We start from the raw sequence: 17,897 nt of genomic DNA, 5'->3' as shown, positions 1-17,897 counted from the left end.
AAGCTAGCATCATCAGACTCATACTCTCACAGTACGATTTTTTAAACACTTGAGTCTAACTTGAGCTTAAAACAATTTGTTGTTGTTTTAGCCGACTAGTTGTCAGCTGTGCACAGATGGAAGATTTACACGTGTAATCCTGCTGACAATAGATAATTTCAATAATATAAGGAATAAATAAGAAGATTTATGCAAATTCTTTAAATTTTTTTGACTAAATGTGAGTGTTTATAGTATTCACCAGATTCTTCCTTTCCTTTAAAATTGTCAAGAACATTTTAGTAGAATTCTGTTGGAGTGTGGAGGGATAAATAAAACTTTTTTTCCCCAGGGACTCAGGTTTCCTACGAAATAAGCCTCAGTAATTAACAGTCACACTGTACATTAAGTACTTCAATTAAACAGATGAGTTTATCTAGTTGTTACATCTGAACTAAGTCAATACAACCATTTTTCAAAGAGTTATCATCATGTAGTAGAGCTTTCAGTGAAATTGACTTTGAAAAAAATACATAAAATAATGTATGCTATCATATGTAAAATGTTTCCCTAATGAAAAGGTCCTTCTGTACTTTCCTCCATCTCCCTGGTAATTTTAACCTTGGAAGATCCTTTTGCAAAAGGTGTAAACTTTAAGTTATTTCTTTGTGTTATAACCAAGTTGCACATAGACTATGTCTAAAACTTGCATAAAGTACAGCTGGTTCAAGTTTGCTAAATGGCAGGCTTCTCGCTAGCAGTATATTGCAGCTGACAGGTGAGTGGCTGGATATATGATGCTATGCTGTTAATGCTGTGTTTGCTGGGAGGCTTAATAACTGGTTGGGTGCAGCTCATCTTGCTATACTATAAATTGTTTAGCTGACGGTCATTGAAAAACAGCAATACATACAAGAATGGACAAAGCCAGAGAAGAGCAGGACAGCAATAACTTCACTGTTGTGACAGCAAAGGATGCACTATCCCACAAAGCGCTTCAGTGTTTTATGACCGCTTGCTTATTAAATTATAATGAAATTTTACTGGGTGTACTCTTTCATTTTCTATTGTATTTTTTAAGCCATATGTCACTTTTTATTTTACCAGCTTTATGTTACCCTTTTACCAGTTAACATCACGTCTTGTTCTGAAGATACAGTCTAAAGACGTCATTGAGTACTTGGGTGCTGAAGTTTCCTTGTGTGTCTCTCTGTTTATGCGTGTGGATGAGGAGATGGACAGTTTTTAAAACAAAGTAACAGAGAGAATGTAAACTAACAGTTATATACAGTGGTGAAATAATACAAATGGGAAAAGAAACAGACATCAAAGCGGCACTATATTTCCACATGAAACTCAACACAAACAAGTGCTGTCTCCTTGTGCTAACATTATGTTGACACACTCCATAAATTCGGTGTGAAGGTGGACCGAGCGCGCATACACACATAGCATAACACTAGTGTTCCTAATGCAAACCAGTGTAAACACAAAGCTAAGCGATGCTGCCTAACACAAATGAAAAAGCCAGCGTAGATGGATGGATGCTAGAAAGAGTGGGAAAATAAGGACGTCATACAAGGTTGCTTTACAGACGTACACATAAGCATGAAGAATAACGAAAGGCAAGATAAGAAAGATGAGAGATAATCAAAAAAAGTTTGAGAGACAGAGACAGAGTGAAGGAGAAAAATTAAAAAGCATAAACAGATGGCTCTGTGCTATTCTCCTGATAACACTTCTATCTGTGTGAAACATAACAAGCCCCCAGTGTAAGTAATAAACGCTGCATAAAATCAAACTACCATCATGATGGTAATCAGAACAAGTGTAGCCTGTCATGATGTCATTATCACTGTAGCTGCACAACACTTAAAGTTTTGTAGGTGGCAGTTAACATAATGAAAAAAAATGTAGCTAGAAAACAAAGGGGCAGTGATAACAGACAATAAAACACAGACAGAAGAGATTTAGAAATGCAGAGTTACAGTTGCTGCCACCCCGGCGTATCTTGAACGTGTCATAAAATCACAGACTGTTATTGAGACAGTTAGATTCAGTGCTAAAAGTAGGTTAGCAAAGTAGGATCTGACCCTTGATGAATGATTACACAATAAAACTCTGTTTGTCTCTCACACACAAAGTGTCATTTTGATAGCAGAAAAGCAGCTCCGGTCTTCCACACGTGTGCTAGTTTGCACACAGATACTCTGTTTCCATCTGTCCGTCTAAGGCTCGCTCTCCCTCTGTCTCTGTTTTATGCATACCTAAACATACACACATATCCTGGCCTGTTTATGAATTGCATCATTCCCCCCGCTGACATAATTTGCCATAACATAAAACTCATTAAATCAGTATTACTTCAGCATTGTGTAATTCATCATTGCTGATATGATTAACCAAACTGTCATGCGCTCATATAGTCTCATTCATCAAACATTTGCTTGGAAATGTAGCATTTTAACATCAGCACTGGGATAAAATCTTGATGGGTTGTGTGTTTGGCCTCTATTGGTTCCGTTGACAAGTGGATGGAATCATACTGGCATGGTTTACTGTTTAGCTAAAGGGGACGTGAGCTGACCGCTTTTTCAAAAATATCTTTAACCGTTGAGTGTTTATTTATTTTATTTGTTTGTTTTTTTGGATCGGTTATTTGTATGCATGATTCACGAAAGACATTTTAACATTTCACCTGGCACAAATGAGATAAATGAACCGGTCGACCTGTCTTTCAATTTGCTTTTCTCAAAAATAGAGTTGTGGTGGACTCAATAACACAAGAGTGTCGGAAAGATGAACGCTGTATGGGCTATTTTTTCCCCCCTTGGAGTGATGAATCATGTGCTGTGTATCAAAATTTGCCACCGTTCTGAAGTAGCCTACTGTGACTGATGCCAAGAAGATATTTAATTTCACTCTCTAGCCTTCTTGCAGCTACAGTGTGATTTCTGTAAAAATTTAATTTAAAATGTTGTCTATTCCTTTTACTACTAACAGACTGAAAAGGAGGGAAGACAGAGAGTGATCATTTTCATGTGAACAAACACTGCCCAGCAGAGATAATGTCCCTGCTTTTCTTTTTTAATTTTAACTACAGTAAGCAGATAATAATTCACTGTTGACTGAACATTGTTTTTATTCAATCTGTCATTTAAGATTGACATTCAATCAGTCATGAGGCATAACTGCAGTGACAGATGAATTCAAAAATAACAGCCAAGCTAATGGATGGAGGAGGATGATAAATATAATAACTGTGAATAAGTTATGTGATGTATTATAAATAAGGCAGAACGCTAATCTGCTGGTTAGAGAAATCACTTTTCATTAAAATCATTATTAACATTTATGGACATTCAAATATTTGGACATCCTGTAAGCTATACCAGCATACCACACAAAAGCAGGTACTAAGATTAACGTTTAACTTAAATAGAGACCAACTAATGAAATTACTTCTGGGGTTCTTCTTTTCATTGTCATATAAACTGTTCAGCTTAGTAAATAAAGCAATTTATAACAAAGGCAATTTCATTCAAGTCATCTTCTTGCCATTTACCACTCCATCCAACACACTTATTATGCAAAGAATAAGTGCATAAAACTTTCACCATGAAAATAATGGATTTAAAATGAGGCCAATGCCAACTCACAAACCCTCATGGCAGTCCATTAAAAGTGACATCATTTACTTTTCATATGATTATTACGATTATGCACACCATAACAGGAAATAGACCAAATATAATTTTAACAGCTATTCATAAGAACTGGTCAGCTGGCAGCAGATCTACTGTAAAGATTGTTATCACAACAATTCAAGTTTTATATTGGCATTTAAAATTTGAATGAAACAGCCCCTCAAATATTACAGCGTACTATTAAAATTGTCATTTAGCTGAAGTGCTCACTTTGCATGGAACAAAAAGAATCTGGAAATTTGGTAGCAAGCAGTATGTTGACCCTCACAGTCATTAATACAAAGTCATAACATCAGGACCTGTGACTAGTCAATAGAATGGATTCAGCTTCTTAAGTAATATTCCTCAGTCTTTAGACGCAGTTGATTGCAGGGATGGTCGAAGCTTTTATAAGCTCTGACCATCCCGCAGTCAAAGCTTATTTCAAAAGGGCCTTTACTGTGATTCCACTAAGACTGGAATGATATCACAAATGATATCACAAGCATCGACTGAGACTATCTAAGTCTAAGCTGATCACATATTTAGACCTTTTTTGTCAAGCTTTGGAAGCAGCTGAAGTTGGAATTGTGGTTGGAGGGTTAGGGTTGTTGTTGTATTATTCTATGCAAATGGTTTGAATGTATGTAGCATGATTTATTTGTATTGATTATCATTATTAGTAGTAGTAATAGTAGTAATATAATGCAAAGTCATTTGGTTTTAAATGTGTTAAAGACATAAAATGTACTTGTTACTTTACTTTGTTGAATAATTTTACATTACACAGAAAGCTACTTAAACATAGCTGAAATAAGACTAAGCAGGGCATCTATAGCCATTATTTTTATCACATTTTTATCAGATTACTTTTGAAATTATCAGCAGTGTCATACTTGTTTCTATGTTGTTGGGTTTTTTTCTTTGCTTTTTGTTGACATCCCAATGGCATCAAGACTAGCTTATTTTATTTTACTACTTTCTTATTTTATTCACCTTTTGTCTTTCCAGCTCATGTCTGCAATCACTCACTTTCCCTTCAGGATGATTAAAAATGTGTCATGTCTCATCCTTAACACTTAGAGGGCAAATGCGTAGCTACTGTACTTACTTCCAATTTGGAGAAAGATGGCTTCATGTTTGTCATCATCTTGCTTCTGAAAACAGGTGTAGAGTCCAGTATGGTTCAGGGACACGTTAGTCAGAATCAGTCTGGGACCTTCTAGACTGTGCTGGGCCTTCACATATGTCCCATTCATCTTCCATGATACTGATGCATCATTGTCCAGGGAGCCACACTGCATGGTGACATCACTGCCTATTCGTCCATACTGGATCCTATCAGCTAAAAAGAGACAGAGACAATGATTAAGTGCTGGTGATAGCAACAGCTAATAACCACTAAAATATCTGTGCAGTGTAATTACTGCCCTGTGTGCATGTTGGCCCTTGGCAACTGAACACAGATGGTCAAAATCAAGGCATGAATGAGAATATGCAAAGCAAAACATAGTCTGGTTTACTGGTTTGCACAAACAAAACAACAGACTCTATCAAAGTTGCATTTTTTATGTGCTTCTTAAGCGATACATTGGAAAAGAAACAGTATTATTAGGATTCAACACACTTCCGATTATTCTTTTTTTGTTTTTTCTGTGTGTGTGTGTGTGTGTTTCTGGACACTAATTCTCTCTCACTAAATCTCTCTGGTTTCATAAATGTTTATTTGTGTACACAAAAAAATATATTTTCCACTTTAAGGAACAAAGGTTCAAATTTTGGCAGTGACATGAATCATTTTGCTGCTCACGTCAGAAACAGTACCTTAAGGGACAGATTTTCACAATTCAATTGAATTATGATTTTAAAATGTTCCAGTTAGGTTTAGGTATTAAACACTAACTAGTTAGTTTTGGAAAAAGATGGTTTGGGCAAAAATATAACAGTTGCTATTTCACAGCTCAATTTCCTGATTGGCAGACTGACACATCCCCGCAGAAAGCTCTTGACAACATTTCTGCTACAGACAAAAAATACATTGTGATTTATAATTGAAATATATTTCAAAAATGTGGGGACTGACAAAACCCCCCAAAACAAATCAGGTCCATAAACACAAACAACTTTCTGTGACTATTTCTATCATAACAAATTTTGAAAAAGAAAGTTGACTCTGACGTGTCTTTTCATTGATGCTTTTAGCCTTCTGTTAACTAACAGCAATGCCCAGTCAGGAAAGTAGTTGGGTCTGTGACCTCCAGGGTTAAGGGTTATATGTGAGCCTAATGGGTGTTCTTGCCAAACACTGGGGTTAGTAGCCCTGTTGTGTTGATAAGCCTCATGGGGCATGCCACGACCACAGAGACTGAAGACCTCAGATTAACACTTAACACTGAGGATCAACAGCACAACAAGAAACAACAATAAAATATTGATCCCCATCTCTGTAAAAGCCCTCTTCTATGAACGGGGGAGGGGGGGGGGCTTGCCTCTACTGGCTGTGGATCAAATGCTGTCAAGATCCTTGTCTTGATCTGATGTCTCTCCTTGTCTTTTTCTTTGTGTGTCTGTCCCCACCCACCTTTGTTTCTCACAACAATGCCTTTCATTTTGCAGTTCTTTTTTCACTTGAGCTAGCTTCCATCTCTCAATCTACTCAGACATGCTTCTTAACACAGCTGATACAGATGTCAACCCAGTGTTTCATGTATATTTCATGTCCCATAACAGAGCCATCTATATTTAATGGGACAAGATCCTTGTCCCCATTAACATTAACCCAACGCTGTTTGTTCTCTTCGTCTTCTATTCCGCCGTTCATTACCCCTCACTAACCCTTTCTTTTTGTTATTCTCTGTGATTCATGCCATCTTCATTTTTTTCTATTATTATCATTTTTTTTCTTCTGCTGTCCGCCCGAACCATCTCCATGCTCGCCCTCCAAATTCCCCAAATAATGTGTGTGCATATGCATGTCAGTGGCAAGAAATGCCAATTTCTTTGATCTCCTTCTCTGTCAACTTACTTTGAACAAGTTTGTGTGACTTTATTTACATAAAAAGCTATTTGCATCTTAGCATAAACCTTAAAGTTTGACTTTGATGTTAGCTTTGATGATGATGCTGGTGCCCTGGTGCTTCATGTGACAAGGAAGAGAAGAGAAGAGAAGAGAAGAGAAGAGAAGAGAAGAGAAGAGAAGAGAAGAGAAGAGAAGAGACCTTGAATTTTAAGTCAGTGGTCATTCATTGCACTTTCAAACCAACTAACTGCAGAATATATTGTGTGATTACTGGTAACTTGTAATAGTAATTCGTACTTATCAAAGACACAGAAGTCATTTCAAAATTGATTTGAACACTGACATTGAGTTGTTAATAGAGTAGAAGTGGAAAGTCATGAATGTCATCCAACTGATTTAATCAGAAAGAAGTTGTTATTAGTAGCTGAAAGAAAAATGAAGTCTCTGGCGAGAGCTTACCCCTTACAAACTTTTTGCACTTAGCATTTCTTGTTTTTGTGAAGGTCAGTACCCGTCTATGTACAGCAATGATTCTTTAACCTCTCCTGTCCCCCTCACTGCCGCATCCAATCCTTTGTATCTTCTCAGGTTACATCACCTTCTCACTGCCTCAGTCCTTTCAAATATCCAGTCACATCTTTCGCCTTTGCTCCTTCTCCATCTCTCTCCATTTCATTTTGTCCTCTCACTTCTTCTTGTCTTTCTTCTGTCCTATCAACACTCTCCTCCTCTCCTCTCACTCTCTGTGTCAGTCTCTATCTCTATCGTTCGTCCTCCAACCTTGTCTATGTGTCACTGCCATCTGTCTGTATCAATGCCCTGCTTTGAACTTCAACTTGTCCAGCAATAACTTTTAGCTGATGATGATTCACAAACAGTGTCCAGTGTGCACCGGAATTACATTTTCTGAAGCTGTGGGCTCAGTGCATTTCAAGCTGTTGATTCCTGTTGATTCATCTTAGTTTAACTTATTCAGATAACCCGTAACATTTTTGTTCTCATTGCTTCGTGTCGCTATACTTTCCACTCATCAAGAGATCACAGATTCAGAGACAGAGTTTTAAAAACGTCCCCAGCTGGTACAGTTATAACTACTGACTATTCTCAGCTGGGGGCTGATAAACACAGAGTGTTCTGCTAAATATTTAAGGATTAAAAATGTTCAATGTGGTATTAAATCAAGTGTGAATTCATATTACTGAAGTTACATTTAATCCACTTGAACACTTTGGATAACTTATGTAGTTTATGGCACCAGAGAATTAACTTTATCAGGATTTTAAGCCTCGTCCTTCATTCATACAAGCTCCAGTTGCACAGATAAAATGGTCTTATGGAGTCTTAATATACCAAAAATCAACATATGATAATGTCCGTGAGCCCTCCATGCTGTAGTACTACTATCTGCTGTAGGGATGCTAGCTGTTACCTTTGTGTCTGCTTTTGTTTATCCTTCTGAGAGTTATTCTCACTGTGTCTCTCTTATCTTGTCCCCCCTCTGTATATCTCATTGCTCATCTTTTGCTCTCCCCTCTCCATTACTTTCGCTCCCTCTGACCTTGATGCTGCTCACTTACATGCCATATGAATTGTGTTGAAACTTCAGTATTCATACATGGTATATCAGGAGATCAGTAGTCTTCTAACATGCCACTCATGCATAATACACCTTATAGCAACAGTGGAAACACAAGCAGATACTTATGATTACAATCATGTACTCACTCGCGCATACGTAGACTGCCCTGCATAATGTCCTCATGCCTCATGACCATCCAGACAAGCAGGCCTAATAACCATAATGGCATTCAACTCAAGTGCTATTGTTCTCTTGGTAATAGACAGGGCACTTTACGCAGTGGTAGAACACTGGTTTTCCCTGCTAAATGAGAATATGAACCACAAATGTCCTTCACAAAGATTTAGTGTTACTAATTTTACTTATTATTCTTTTTATTTGGTTTGAAGCCAGTTGAGACTGCCTAAGTATATACAGAGCTTATAACTACCCTGGAGCCTTAAGAAAAGATCATTTATTGACTACCTCCAAAACCTCTCATCTAGCAACCAAAAGTACACAATTTTGGAACTAAAACCAGGATTCAATCTGATGAATTATATTAGTGCGAGTTTTTTTGTTTTCTCTCCTTTCAAGTTGAAACACCAGAGTCCAAAAATGAACCACGTCGATGGCATGCTGCCAGCATTATATTCATGATTTAATGTCATTTCATCTGCTATTTTTCATGGTTACCACCAACAACACAAACATCAAGCACTACCTAAAAAAAATTACACCACAGCTTAAAAGTAAAACAAACAAAACAGTGAATGCATAATTCAAGTCACAATTTCAGGGTTTTAAAAAACACCACATATATTACATTGAAATGCTTGGAAATGTAATGTGGTAAGTTTCTTTCATTGTGTGTGCACCCGCACGTACACCACACCATCAGGGCCCAAGGGAAGGCTAGTTTCTCAACATTTTTTTTTCTTGCCAGGAAAGTTGAACTTTGCATTAAATGTGGGATTCTTCAGGGCACTGAGGGCATTGCAGTTCTTATGCAGTCCTGTGATGTTTTCAGTATATTACGATTTAACGATAAAGAGCCAGAATAATGTCATATTTTGGCTAAGACCTGCAAGACAATCCAGTATTGCTGTCCAGAGGCTATTTAAAGAAAAACAAGCACATTCATAGAAACCAAAAAAGCAACTGGCTGTACATCTAGCTCCATGAGCTGTTTACTAAACCGACATAAGCAACGAGCCCACATAAACAAATGCACACAGGCAGATTAACTTATAGTGATGTATATACATGTACATTAGCATGTGTACAGAAACTTGCGCAACAGCAAGTGCAGAACATTAGGATTCTAACACAATACATGTTTAAGAAAATATAGTTCGTATAGAATTATTTCATTATTGTAAACTATAATGATTCCTAAGGGAATTAATTAGTTACTTTTAAATGTATTTTAAATCTAACATGCAGTCCAAGTAAAGAAGATATATATGCACAGCTTTGCATTTTACCACAACATTTAAGATAATACATGCACATCAATGATCATGAAACTGCTAATGTTTAATCATAAGTATCTGCTTGTGTTTCCACTGTTGCTATGCATGAAACTGCCGCACCACAATCCTAGTTCAAACACACAGTAATCATGAAAAAAGTGACCTCATATAAGATTATACACTTGGGATGCGTGCGCTCACACACACACACACACACACACACACACACACCTACACACACACACACACACACACACACACACACACACAGTGTTCAAATATAGTAGTTCAGGCCAAGGTTAAAGCAAGCACAAATGTAGTTAAGACTATTGGAAGAAAAATTTTACATTTTATGGGAAAAAAGTCAAAGACACACAAAGACTCAGTGTTGTATTGTTTGATTTATGTGAAATGAAATGACACCTTTTCACTTCTTCTCTTCATTCTCTTCATTCTCTTCATTCCTTTCTGAAAGATCACTTAAAGGCAAATTATCATTAGACTTGTGCCAGTGAAGATATTTGTGAGTAAGAGCAGCCGTGCTGTTTGATTAGCTGATTAAACATGGCTAGAATTACTTGTTCAAATATAAAGTTCCAGTGTTATACCTTACTAATGCTCTGCTGTCTTTGGATGAAGTGCTATCATTGACTTAGAGGATGAAGTTCTCATCAGGTTTTCTGAACTGGAAAAGGGTTTCAAATAATTTGATTTTGCAAATGTGGTTCGGAGGTTACAGGCTAAACTGAACTAATGCTGTAAAAGACTTGCAACAGCTCACATATGGCATAAAACTTGAAAGTACAACTTTTAAAATCTGGTTTTAATTAGCACATATTTGTAGTTAGTTAGTTTACAGTGTTTTGCAAACAACGTTGATCAGCTTACATGGTATAGAAAAGGGTTAGTAAGATATACACTCTTTGCAGTGAAGTCAGTTTGGTATATTCTCTGAGCTGGTGGAGCAGCAGCCATATTGGACACACAGATTCTCGCAGGTAAACAGTCTGACCTTGTCACAGACTCATATATGCACAGATGCATGTTGTAACCAAGGCTACAAGCCATTAAACTATCATTGACTAGATTGGAATACTGATGAATTTTGATTGTGGTGAACCAACTGTGTAAGCATGTGTGTGTGTATGTTAGCATTTCGTTACACAGAATATCTTGCCATCATATATGAGGATGATTCCTTATCATTCTGTGTCTATGACTTCACTTGTGCACACATGTGTGTTTTTAAAGTGTGTGTCTGTGAGCAACCAGCTGCAAGTTATGATGTGACTGCACAGCAATGGCGTGAAATGAAATTGAAGTTCAGCGCTGGCATTCTGATTTACCATCCCAAAGACTTATATTCTCTGTGTTTGTGTGTCCGCAACAATGCACACTTGCGTGTTGTATTTTTCCATGACAATGTGCAGTTCTCCATGTACACACAGCCCTCTTTGTCGATTCATTGCCATGTACATATCAGACTGTGTGACTGTGTCACTTTCCAGTCAGGCTGTAACTCACTAGAACATTTATCAGTGAATCACATTTGTATGCCTAAGGGGAGCCATGCCTTTTGAAAGTCCAACAGTAAAATGTTGGATTGGCTGACACACAGAGATAGAGCCCAGGAGAATTATCAGTTTAGGTTGAAAAGATCAAATTTTTTCAGTCGGTGGCTGCACATGCTGATGCTGCCTGGGCCAATTCCACTGATATAGAGAAATAAAATGCACACAGCTGAACAGTGATTGGAAGAATAGTGAGTATCGATCTTATTTTCAGAATAGAAAGACTTTTTTTTCCCTTCTTCTGCAATTTCACATTAACTGAAAAGGAAAACTTGAAAACTAGTATATTTGACAGAAGCTCGGATTTGCTTAAAAATCTCTGCTGACTTGCCAGTGCGTGTTCTTGAATAAACATTTCATATACGATTTCGCAAGCTTTTTTTCATCAGTGTTGTTGATACATTTTTAGACAGATTTTACAAGATGTATATATGTTTTTGCTATAAACTAGTAAAATCTGACATAACACAGGGTCAGGTCAAAATATGTAACCACCATTTAAAAAAGTCTACTACTCGCCTATATTTTATTCGTATCAGCTTCACTGAGTTTCTTTAAACTTCTTATACTGTTGTATGTTAGATGAACAGTAAATTACTAAGTTTAGTCCTGACAGGTAGAGTAAGCATACGCAGTAAATTATTTATGATTTCACACATGGGTTATTCATGTCTGATTGGGCTGTTGCTCAGGGCCCTCTGATCCGCCACCCCTCCTCCACTTTTGGCCTTCACTTGTCTTTGTATTGGACCCTTGTGAGCTCAGGCTCTGAGCTTTCAAAATCATTTCCAAAATTATTTCATATTATTACACAGCCTCAAGCCACAGAATTCTTATTCCTTTGCAAATAATGCTCAATAGTGCAAAAAAAGTCTAATTTTTCTATGCGGAAAAATCTCTAAAGCTGAAATAAACAAATAATCCTGGGAGAAGTCAGAAGGTTAGCCTTTAATGATGTGCTTATATATTTTAACCAGACAAACGGCCAAACAGAAAATCATTGCAGACACAAGGTTTCTTTTCACATTTGCGTTAAGTGAATGTGATATCGCATTTCCTCTTAGCACAGACACCCTTGTGTCTAAAAATGTTTTGTAATGAGAACAGGGCAAATGAAAGGCTAACACATTTCAAAACTGGAAGTAAACTCATAACACTTTTGGCTTTACAGCATGTTTATTTACAAAATTACTCTCAAGGTTGCTATCACTGTCTGCAAAGCTGACAGTGATAGCAGCTTTGCAAAGTCTGCCACAAAATTGTTTATTTGCAGTGCAAAGAAGCCACAGGATGTTATTTTAAATAGAAACACTCTCCGCAGATTGTATCAAACGCAAACCGCAAATACTGTTTATTAAAGGAAGGAATAAAAAAAATATTACTTCCCTTCAGATTTTGTCACACATATACTAATAGTCGAAGTTCAAAGAAATCATTAAAGCTCAAAATTACGATGATTGTATGTTAAATTTTTTTTACCACAGTTGTATACAGTATTCTGCATCTGCAGATACTGTTTTCTAATCATTTTCACAGGCACACTGAAATCTTCTTGCCTCAGTCAGCATGTGGCACAGCTGGTTAGGCAGGGTCCTCAGATGTTTTGTGAGGTATGACGCAGCAAAATGCTAAATCCGCCTGGCAATTTATAAAAGAGAGATCTGATTAACTGCTGTATGACATAATAACTATCAGCAATAAACTGCTGTTGGCACTTTCACGGTCATGCACATATTAATGCACTGATACAGATGTACTGTTGATACGGACCTATGTGTACTTTTCTCACAGATGCATACAGGCCACACTTCTACACAAGTATGCATGAACATGCAACTTCTGCACCCACAGACACGCTCTCACACTTACACTTCCTCCGCAAACATCTTGGAATGAAGTTATCACTTTATCCTCTCCTGTCTCTCTTTCCCACGGAGAGCTTAACATTCACTCGCTCTCTCTGCATTTGCCTCTCCTTTTATGTGAACACTGAGGCAGCTGCAGCTGTGTAAGTGTTTGTATGTGAGTGTGTATGCGTGTTTTCTGTGCATGTCTGTCTGTGAGTCAGGGCACCGATGCTCAAATAAATCCACTTCCTGTTTCCTGCCATCTTATCTTGGCCCCACTGCACATGTAAACGTACAGTGTCAGAGTGTTTATGTGTGTCAGCCTGTTCATTGCCCATCATCCGGCTTGCCAAAGCCACTGGAGAAGACGGGAAGATTTGCAGGCAACCGGGTTAATTGATACTTCACGTTTTAGACGGTTATGTTCTGGGAGGAACTTGGGAGCCAGAGAGAATAAGTGGGGTGTGTAAAAAAGAAGAGGAAGTGCAGGGAAAGAGAGATGGAAAGGGAGGTGGTGAGTAGAGAGACGTTAGCTGGAAAGGGGTACAGCACATGAGGGAGGATGAATTGTTGAGACTGAGTAGGGCAGTTAATATTTTACAAGCCTGGATTAGAGAGGTCATGAAATGAGGAATGGGAGAAAGATTCCTGAGAGTTGGCTTCAGGGATAGGGGGTTGGGGGTGGGGGTGGGGGGGGAGACAGCTGGATAACACTGCTTTGATCAAAAACATCTGTAGGTTTTGCGGTAGAGAAAGAAAAAAGCATTGAGTGGTGAGAGAGAATCAAGAGCTGTCTATTTTTTTGTGTGTTAGTTTTTACTTCATACAGGTGATGTTATCGCTTAAACACACCTTCTTCTATTTGACGTATACATTTAACTCCTTCTTTTTTGGATTAATTGAAAAAAAAGAATGAAAAAAAGGCACGAAAGATTTTGGGCCAGCATGGGGGCAGAAGAGCTTCAGTGCACTTTGGCTTTGATTCTACACGTTTAACTCCTCCGAATGATCTATGCCATTTCTTCAAGTGGCATTACTGCATTTGTTCTTAATTTTGAATTACGTCAAACACATCAGTCCAAATTCTTCCATAAATGTTAAGTTAGATTGAGATTTTTATCATAGCATCACTTTCATACTTCCTAAGCCGTTCTCTGACCCCTTGTGACACTTTCCATCCTGCAAGCCAATACTTCCATCAGGGCAGTTTTACACCAAGACTTTAATCAAATCAAATCAAATCAAATCACCTTTATTGTCACATCACATGTGCAGGTACACTGGTACAGTACATGCGAGTGAAATTCTTGTGTGCAAGCTTCACAAGCAACAGAGTTGTGCAAAATACAATAACGTGCAACAAGCAAAATATAAAAATGGTTAATCTAAAAAGTAATAAATATATGTACCATATATAAAGGTATATACATTACTGAATGTGTGTACTAAATATGTTTTTCTACGTGTGTGTGTGTGTGTGTGTGTGTGTGTGTGAGTGTGTATATACATGTTTTACAAATGAAATAGAGTAAACAATAAAATAAGATATATAAAATATAAAATATACAGAGGTAGGTATGTGCAAAACAGTGGCATTAATGTACAGTATGGAGTGCATAATGTTGAAGTTCCAGTAGTGAGGGTGAGGTGTCTATGACGTGTTCAGCAGTCTGATGGCCTGGTGGAAAAAGCTGTCTCTCAGTCTGCTGGTACGGGACCGGATGCTGCAGAACCTCCTTCCTGATGGAAGTAGTCTGAAGAGTTTATGGAGTTTAATCAGTGGGTACATGCCGTTCATAACACAGACACCTGATCTCCCATTTTAAGGTTCAAGTTTTTCCTTATATTTTTTCCTGTATTTGAGTCCAAATCCAAAGGTGTCTGTCGTAGTCTACCATTATGAATTTATTTACCTTTTTTGCCACATCAACAAGAAACCAATGCTCAACATCTAATTCATATTGTATCAACCTGTTCTGATAGTTTCAAGTGATTCTTTCACCTAACTCAACTCCAGAAACAAATTTGATGAAATTTTAATTTAGACTTTTTATTGTTCTCACTGACATTTAAGCTTATTTCCATACCAGTTTTTATTGTGGTCAAAGTTAAGGTGATTGAATTAAAATTACTTTTAGGGGCTGATATACATCCAATATAGCATCAAGAGCAACATCAGTGGCATCATGGTAACCTTAGATAATGTGAAAGAAACTTTTATTATCTGTTTTTAGAATTGAGTGTGTATCTAATAAATATTTCTTCTTGCTTCCCACTGGCAAGACTGAATAATGATAATACTAATCAGACATAAGCCAGCAGGAACCTCCCTCACTGCCCTAATCTTTTTGGTTAATAACATAGCTAACATAACCCAAAACTTCCCCAAGAGCCAAATTCAGAAGGTCAGTGCTAATACCAAGACATTCATTTATTAAATCCAGTTGGTGAAAAACAGACAGAGAAGAAAGAATGAGAGTAAAACAGCGATATGGGGGAAATGAATATGGCGATGGGGATGATAAAATGGAGAAAGAGAGTGAGACAGACAGGAAAATAACAGCAAAAAAAGAAGGTCAACTCAAAGGATTTAGGAAAGGGGACGTGTTGGAAGTTAGCAAAGGAAAGAGAAAGTATAAAGTAAAAAGGGAGGTGAAGGGCAGCTAGAGGAGGAAAAGGTTTCAGATGGAGAAGTCAGGGGGAGGGGGATGGATAGAGAAATGACCGTCTTAATTAATGGACTGTAATATATGACAGAATTCCTGGGTTCCAAGATAATATCAGCAAAAATTACTGCCTTCATCACTGGCACACTGTGCAAATATACCATGACCTTGACTAGGGAACTGAAGTGGCATGGAAATTTTAGCTAAAAGTGTATTGCATGTGATAAAAAGTTATGATAGTTCCAACGATGGGAAATGTAAAACTCTTATTTCCCCTGTGGTGCAGAAACAAGGACAGTTTTATCTGTCTGTCTATCTGTCTATCTATCTATCTCTCAGTCTGTCTGTCTGTGTATATACATTTAGCATTAGCACAAAGCCTAAAGGGACACCCACACATGAAGCAATTAGCTTTGTTACTGACGGATCTGACTAGACTGATCACCAGTGGACCTTCCAAGGTCCAATTGCTTGCCTAGATAATCCTCCTCTATTTAAAGATTTACAGTAACGGATCTTTGTTATATTCTGTTATATGTCAGTCAGCAGTGTTTTTCACTCTCATTGGCAGTTGTTTTAATCAATTGCCTCAAGGTTTTGAAATGTTTCATTCAGATCCCGTACACTTTATTTTGCCACTAGTTATTTTGCCCATCCACATTTAAAGTCGCTGAATGTCATTGATTTTCTACGGTCTCTGGTTACCAAATCACTGCTAATCGCTTCCCATGTGGATGCCCGTTAATAACTAAGTTTCTAATGAGTGCCTACTTATATTTTAAAGTTCTAACTTGATGTACAACAAATTATGTTTATATATTGCTCTACATTAACACGCATTGCCACATAATAAATAGCTTGATGACATCCCAGCAAGAAATAAAGATGACAGGGTGTTGAAGAAGGGCCTTAATGTCTGTCTACTAAAAAGGTTTAAAAGTTTTAGCTTGTTGAACTTTGGTTGTAATCGGCTCCTAGGCAGGTGCAGCTTGAAAAAAACTGCTGCAGAGATCAAGAAACATTCTTTGAAGAGGTAAAGAATGAAAATTTGGCTTTGGGAAAGTTATTGTTAATAATAAGTTAAAAGCAAGAAAGCATACTAGTAAAAAACTGTATTATCAAACAGCACATTTTTGCAGGTGGAATGCATATAAGTTATTTCTGTCCTGTTGCTGAACTCCAGTGTGCAGTAGCTGCCACTGAGCTATCAATCACCTAACTCTTGGAACAGCAATCAGTCTAGTTTGTCAAGCTGTTGCTGTGGGAGCTAAATAGGGCATGGGCGCAACTCCACCACACAGCAGGGGGGGCTTCCAGCATTATTTTCATTGTTATTTGAGTCAGCAATCAAAGAACTGCCATTCCAAGTGGAACTAGGGGCTATGTCACTGTCACCACAGAGATTCCTTGAAATTCAAGAATGATTTTTCCATGGCTGTGTGAGTGCAGTGTTTGCCGTGTGACTGGTTTCCAAGTACTGGCGAGTACCGAGGGACCTGCACATGAGTAGTTCTGAAGCTACAATCAATCATGTGTGACTGTGGAAATGTAACAAACACAGCAGACAATGCACGCAGTGACTGTGCACACTAACGTGCACAGAACTAATGACACACACTCAGACTTACACACCTACATAATAAAATGTGTGCATGAGAGCATGTCCTCTTGGTCTTTTCTTTTTTTTTTCTTTGTCTCTGATTCCTCGGATAAGAGCGCTAAAATACGGACAACAAGCAAGGTGTGAAAAGAAAAGAACTGCTGTCAAGTTCAGCGACTGCAAAACACATTGCCATCTGTGATCCAAGCAGCTGAGGAGGCACAGATTACTACTCAGTCTCCTGAGCTTTAGCTGGCATGCAATGAAGGGCTGAAAAAAAGCAAGATGTAAAACAAATAAGTTTAGAAAAAGCCAGTGGTGAAAACACGCAGATTTATTTGAACTGGAGCACAGCCTAGGGTGTTGTTGCTCTGTCCTTGACGCCGAAGTTTACTTACAGTTTCACGCTCATCATTTGTCAGAGGAAGACTAATGATGCTGAACATAACATTTGCTACAATGAAAATCATTATCAGCAAATAATTTCCCCTGACAG

The 17,897-nt window shown here is 37.8% G+C and overlaps 1 protein-coding gene across 3 annotated transcripts in view; it reads right to left on the bottom strand.

Annotated features, from left to right (window-relative positions):
• The window catches only part of cntfr (ciliary neurotrophic factor receptor), a 203,487-nt gene that overhangs the window by 86,472 nt on the left and 99,118 nt on the right, over positions 1–17,897 (bottom strand). For all 3 annotated transcript variants that reach the window (XM_019361247.2, XM_003440112.5, XM_019361248.1), the window contains one exon: positions 4,777–5,010. In XM_019361247.2, coding sequence (XP_019216792.1) covers positions 4,777–5,010 — 234 coding nt within the window. The remainder of the gene's footprint in view (positions 1–4,776; positions 5,011–17,897) is intronic.

The sequence above is a fragment of the Oreochromis niloticus genome, linkage group LG7 (genome assembly GCF_001858045.2).
Source record: "Oreochromis niloticus isolate F11D_XX linkage group LG7, O_niloticus_UMD_NMBU, whole genome shotgun sequence".
Classification (NCBI taxonomy): Eukaryota; Metazoa; Chordata; class Actinopteri; order Cichliformes; family Cichlidae; genus Oreochromis; species Oreochromis niloticus.
Note: the sequence above shows the minus strand (reverse complement) of the source record. Positions and strands in the feature narration are given on the sequence as shown.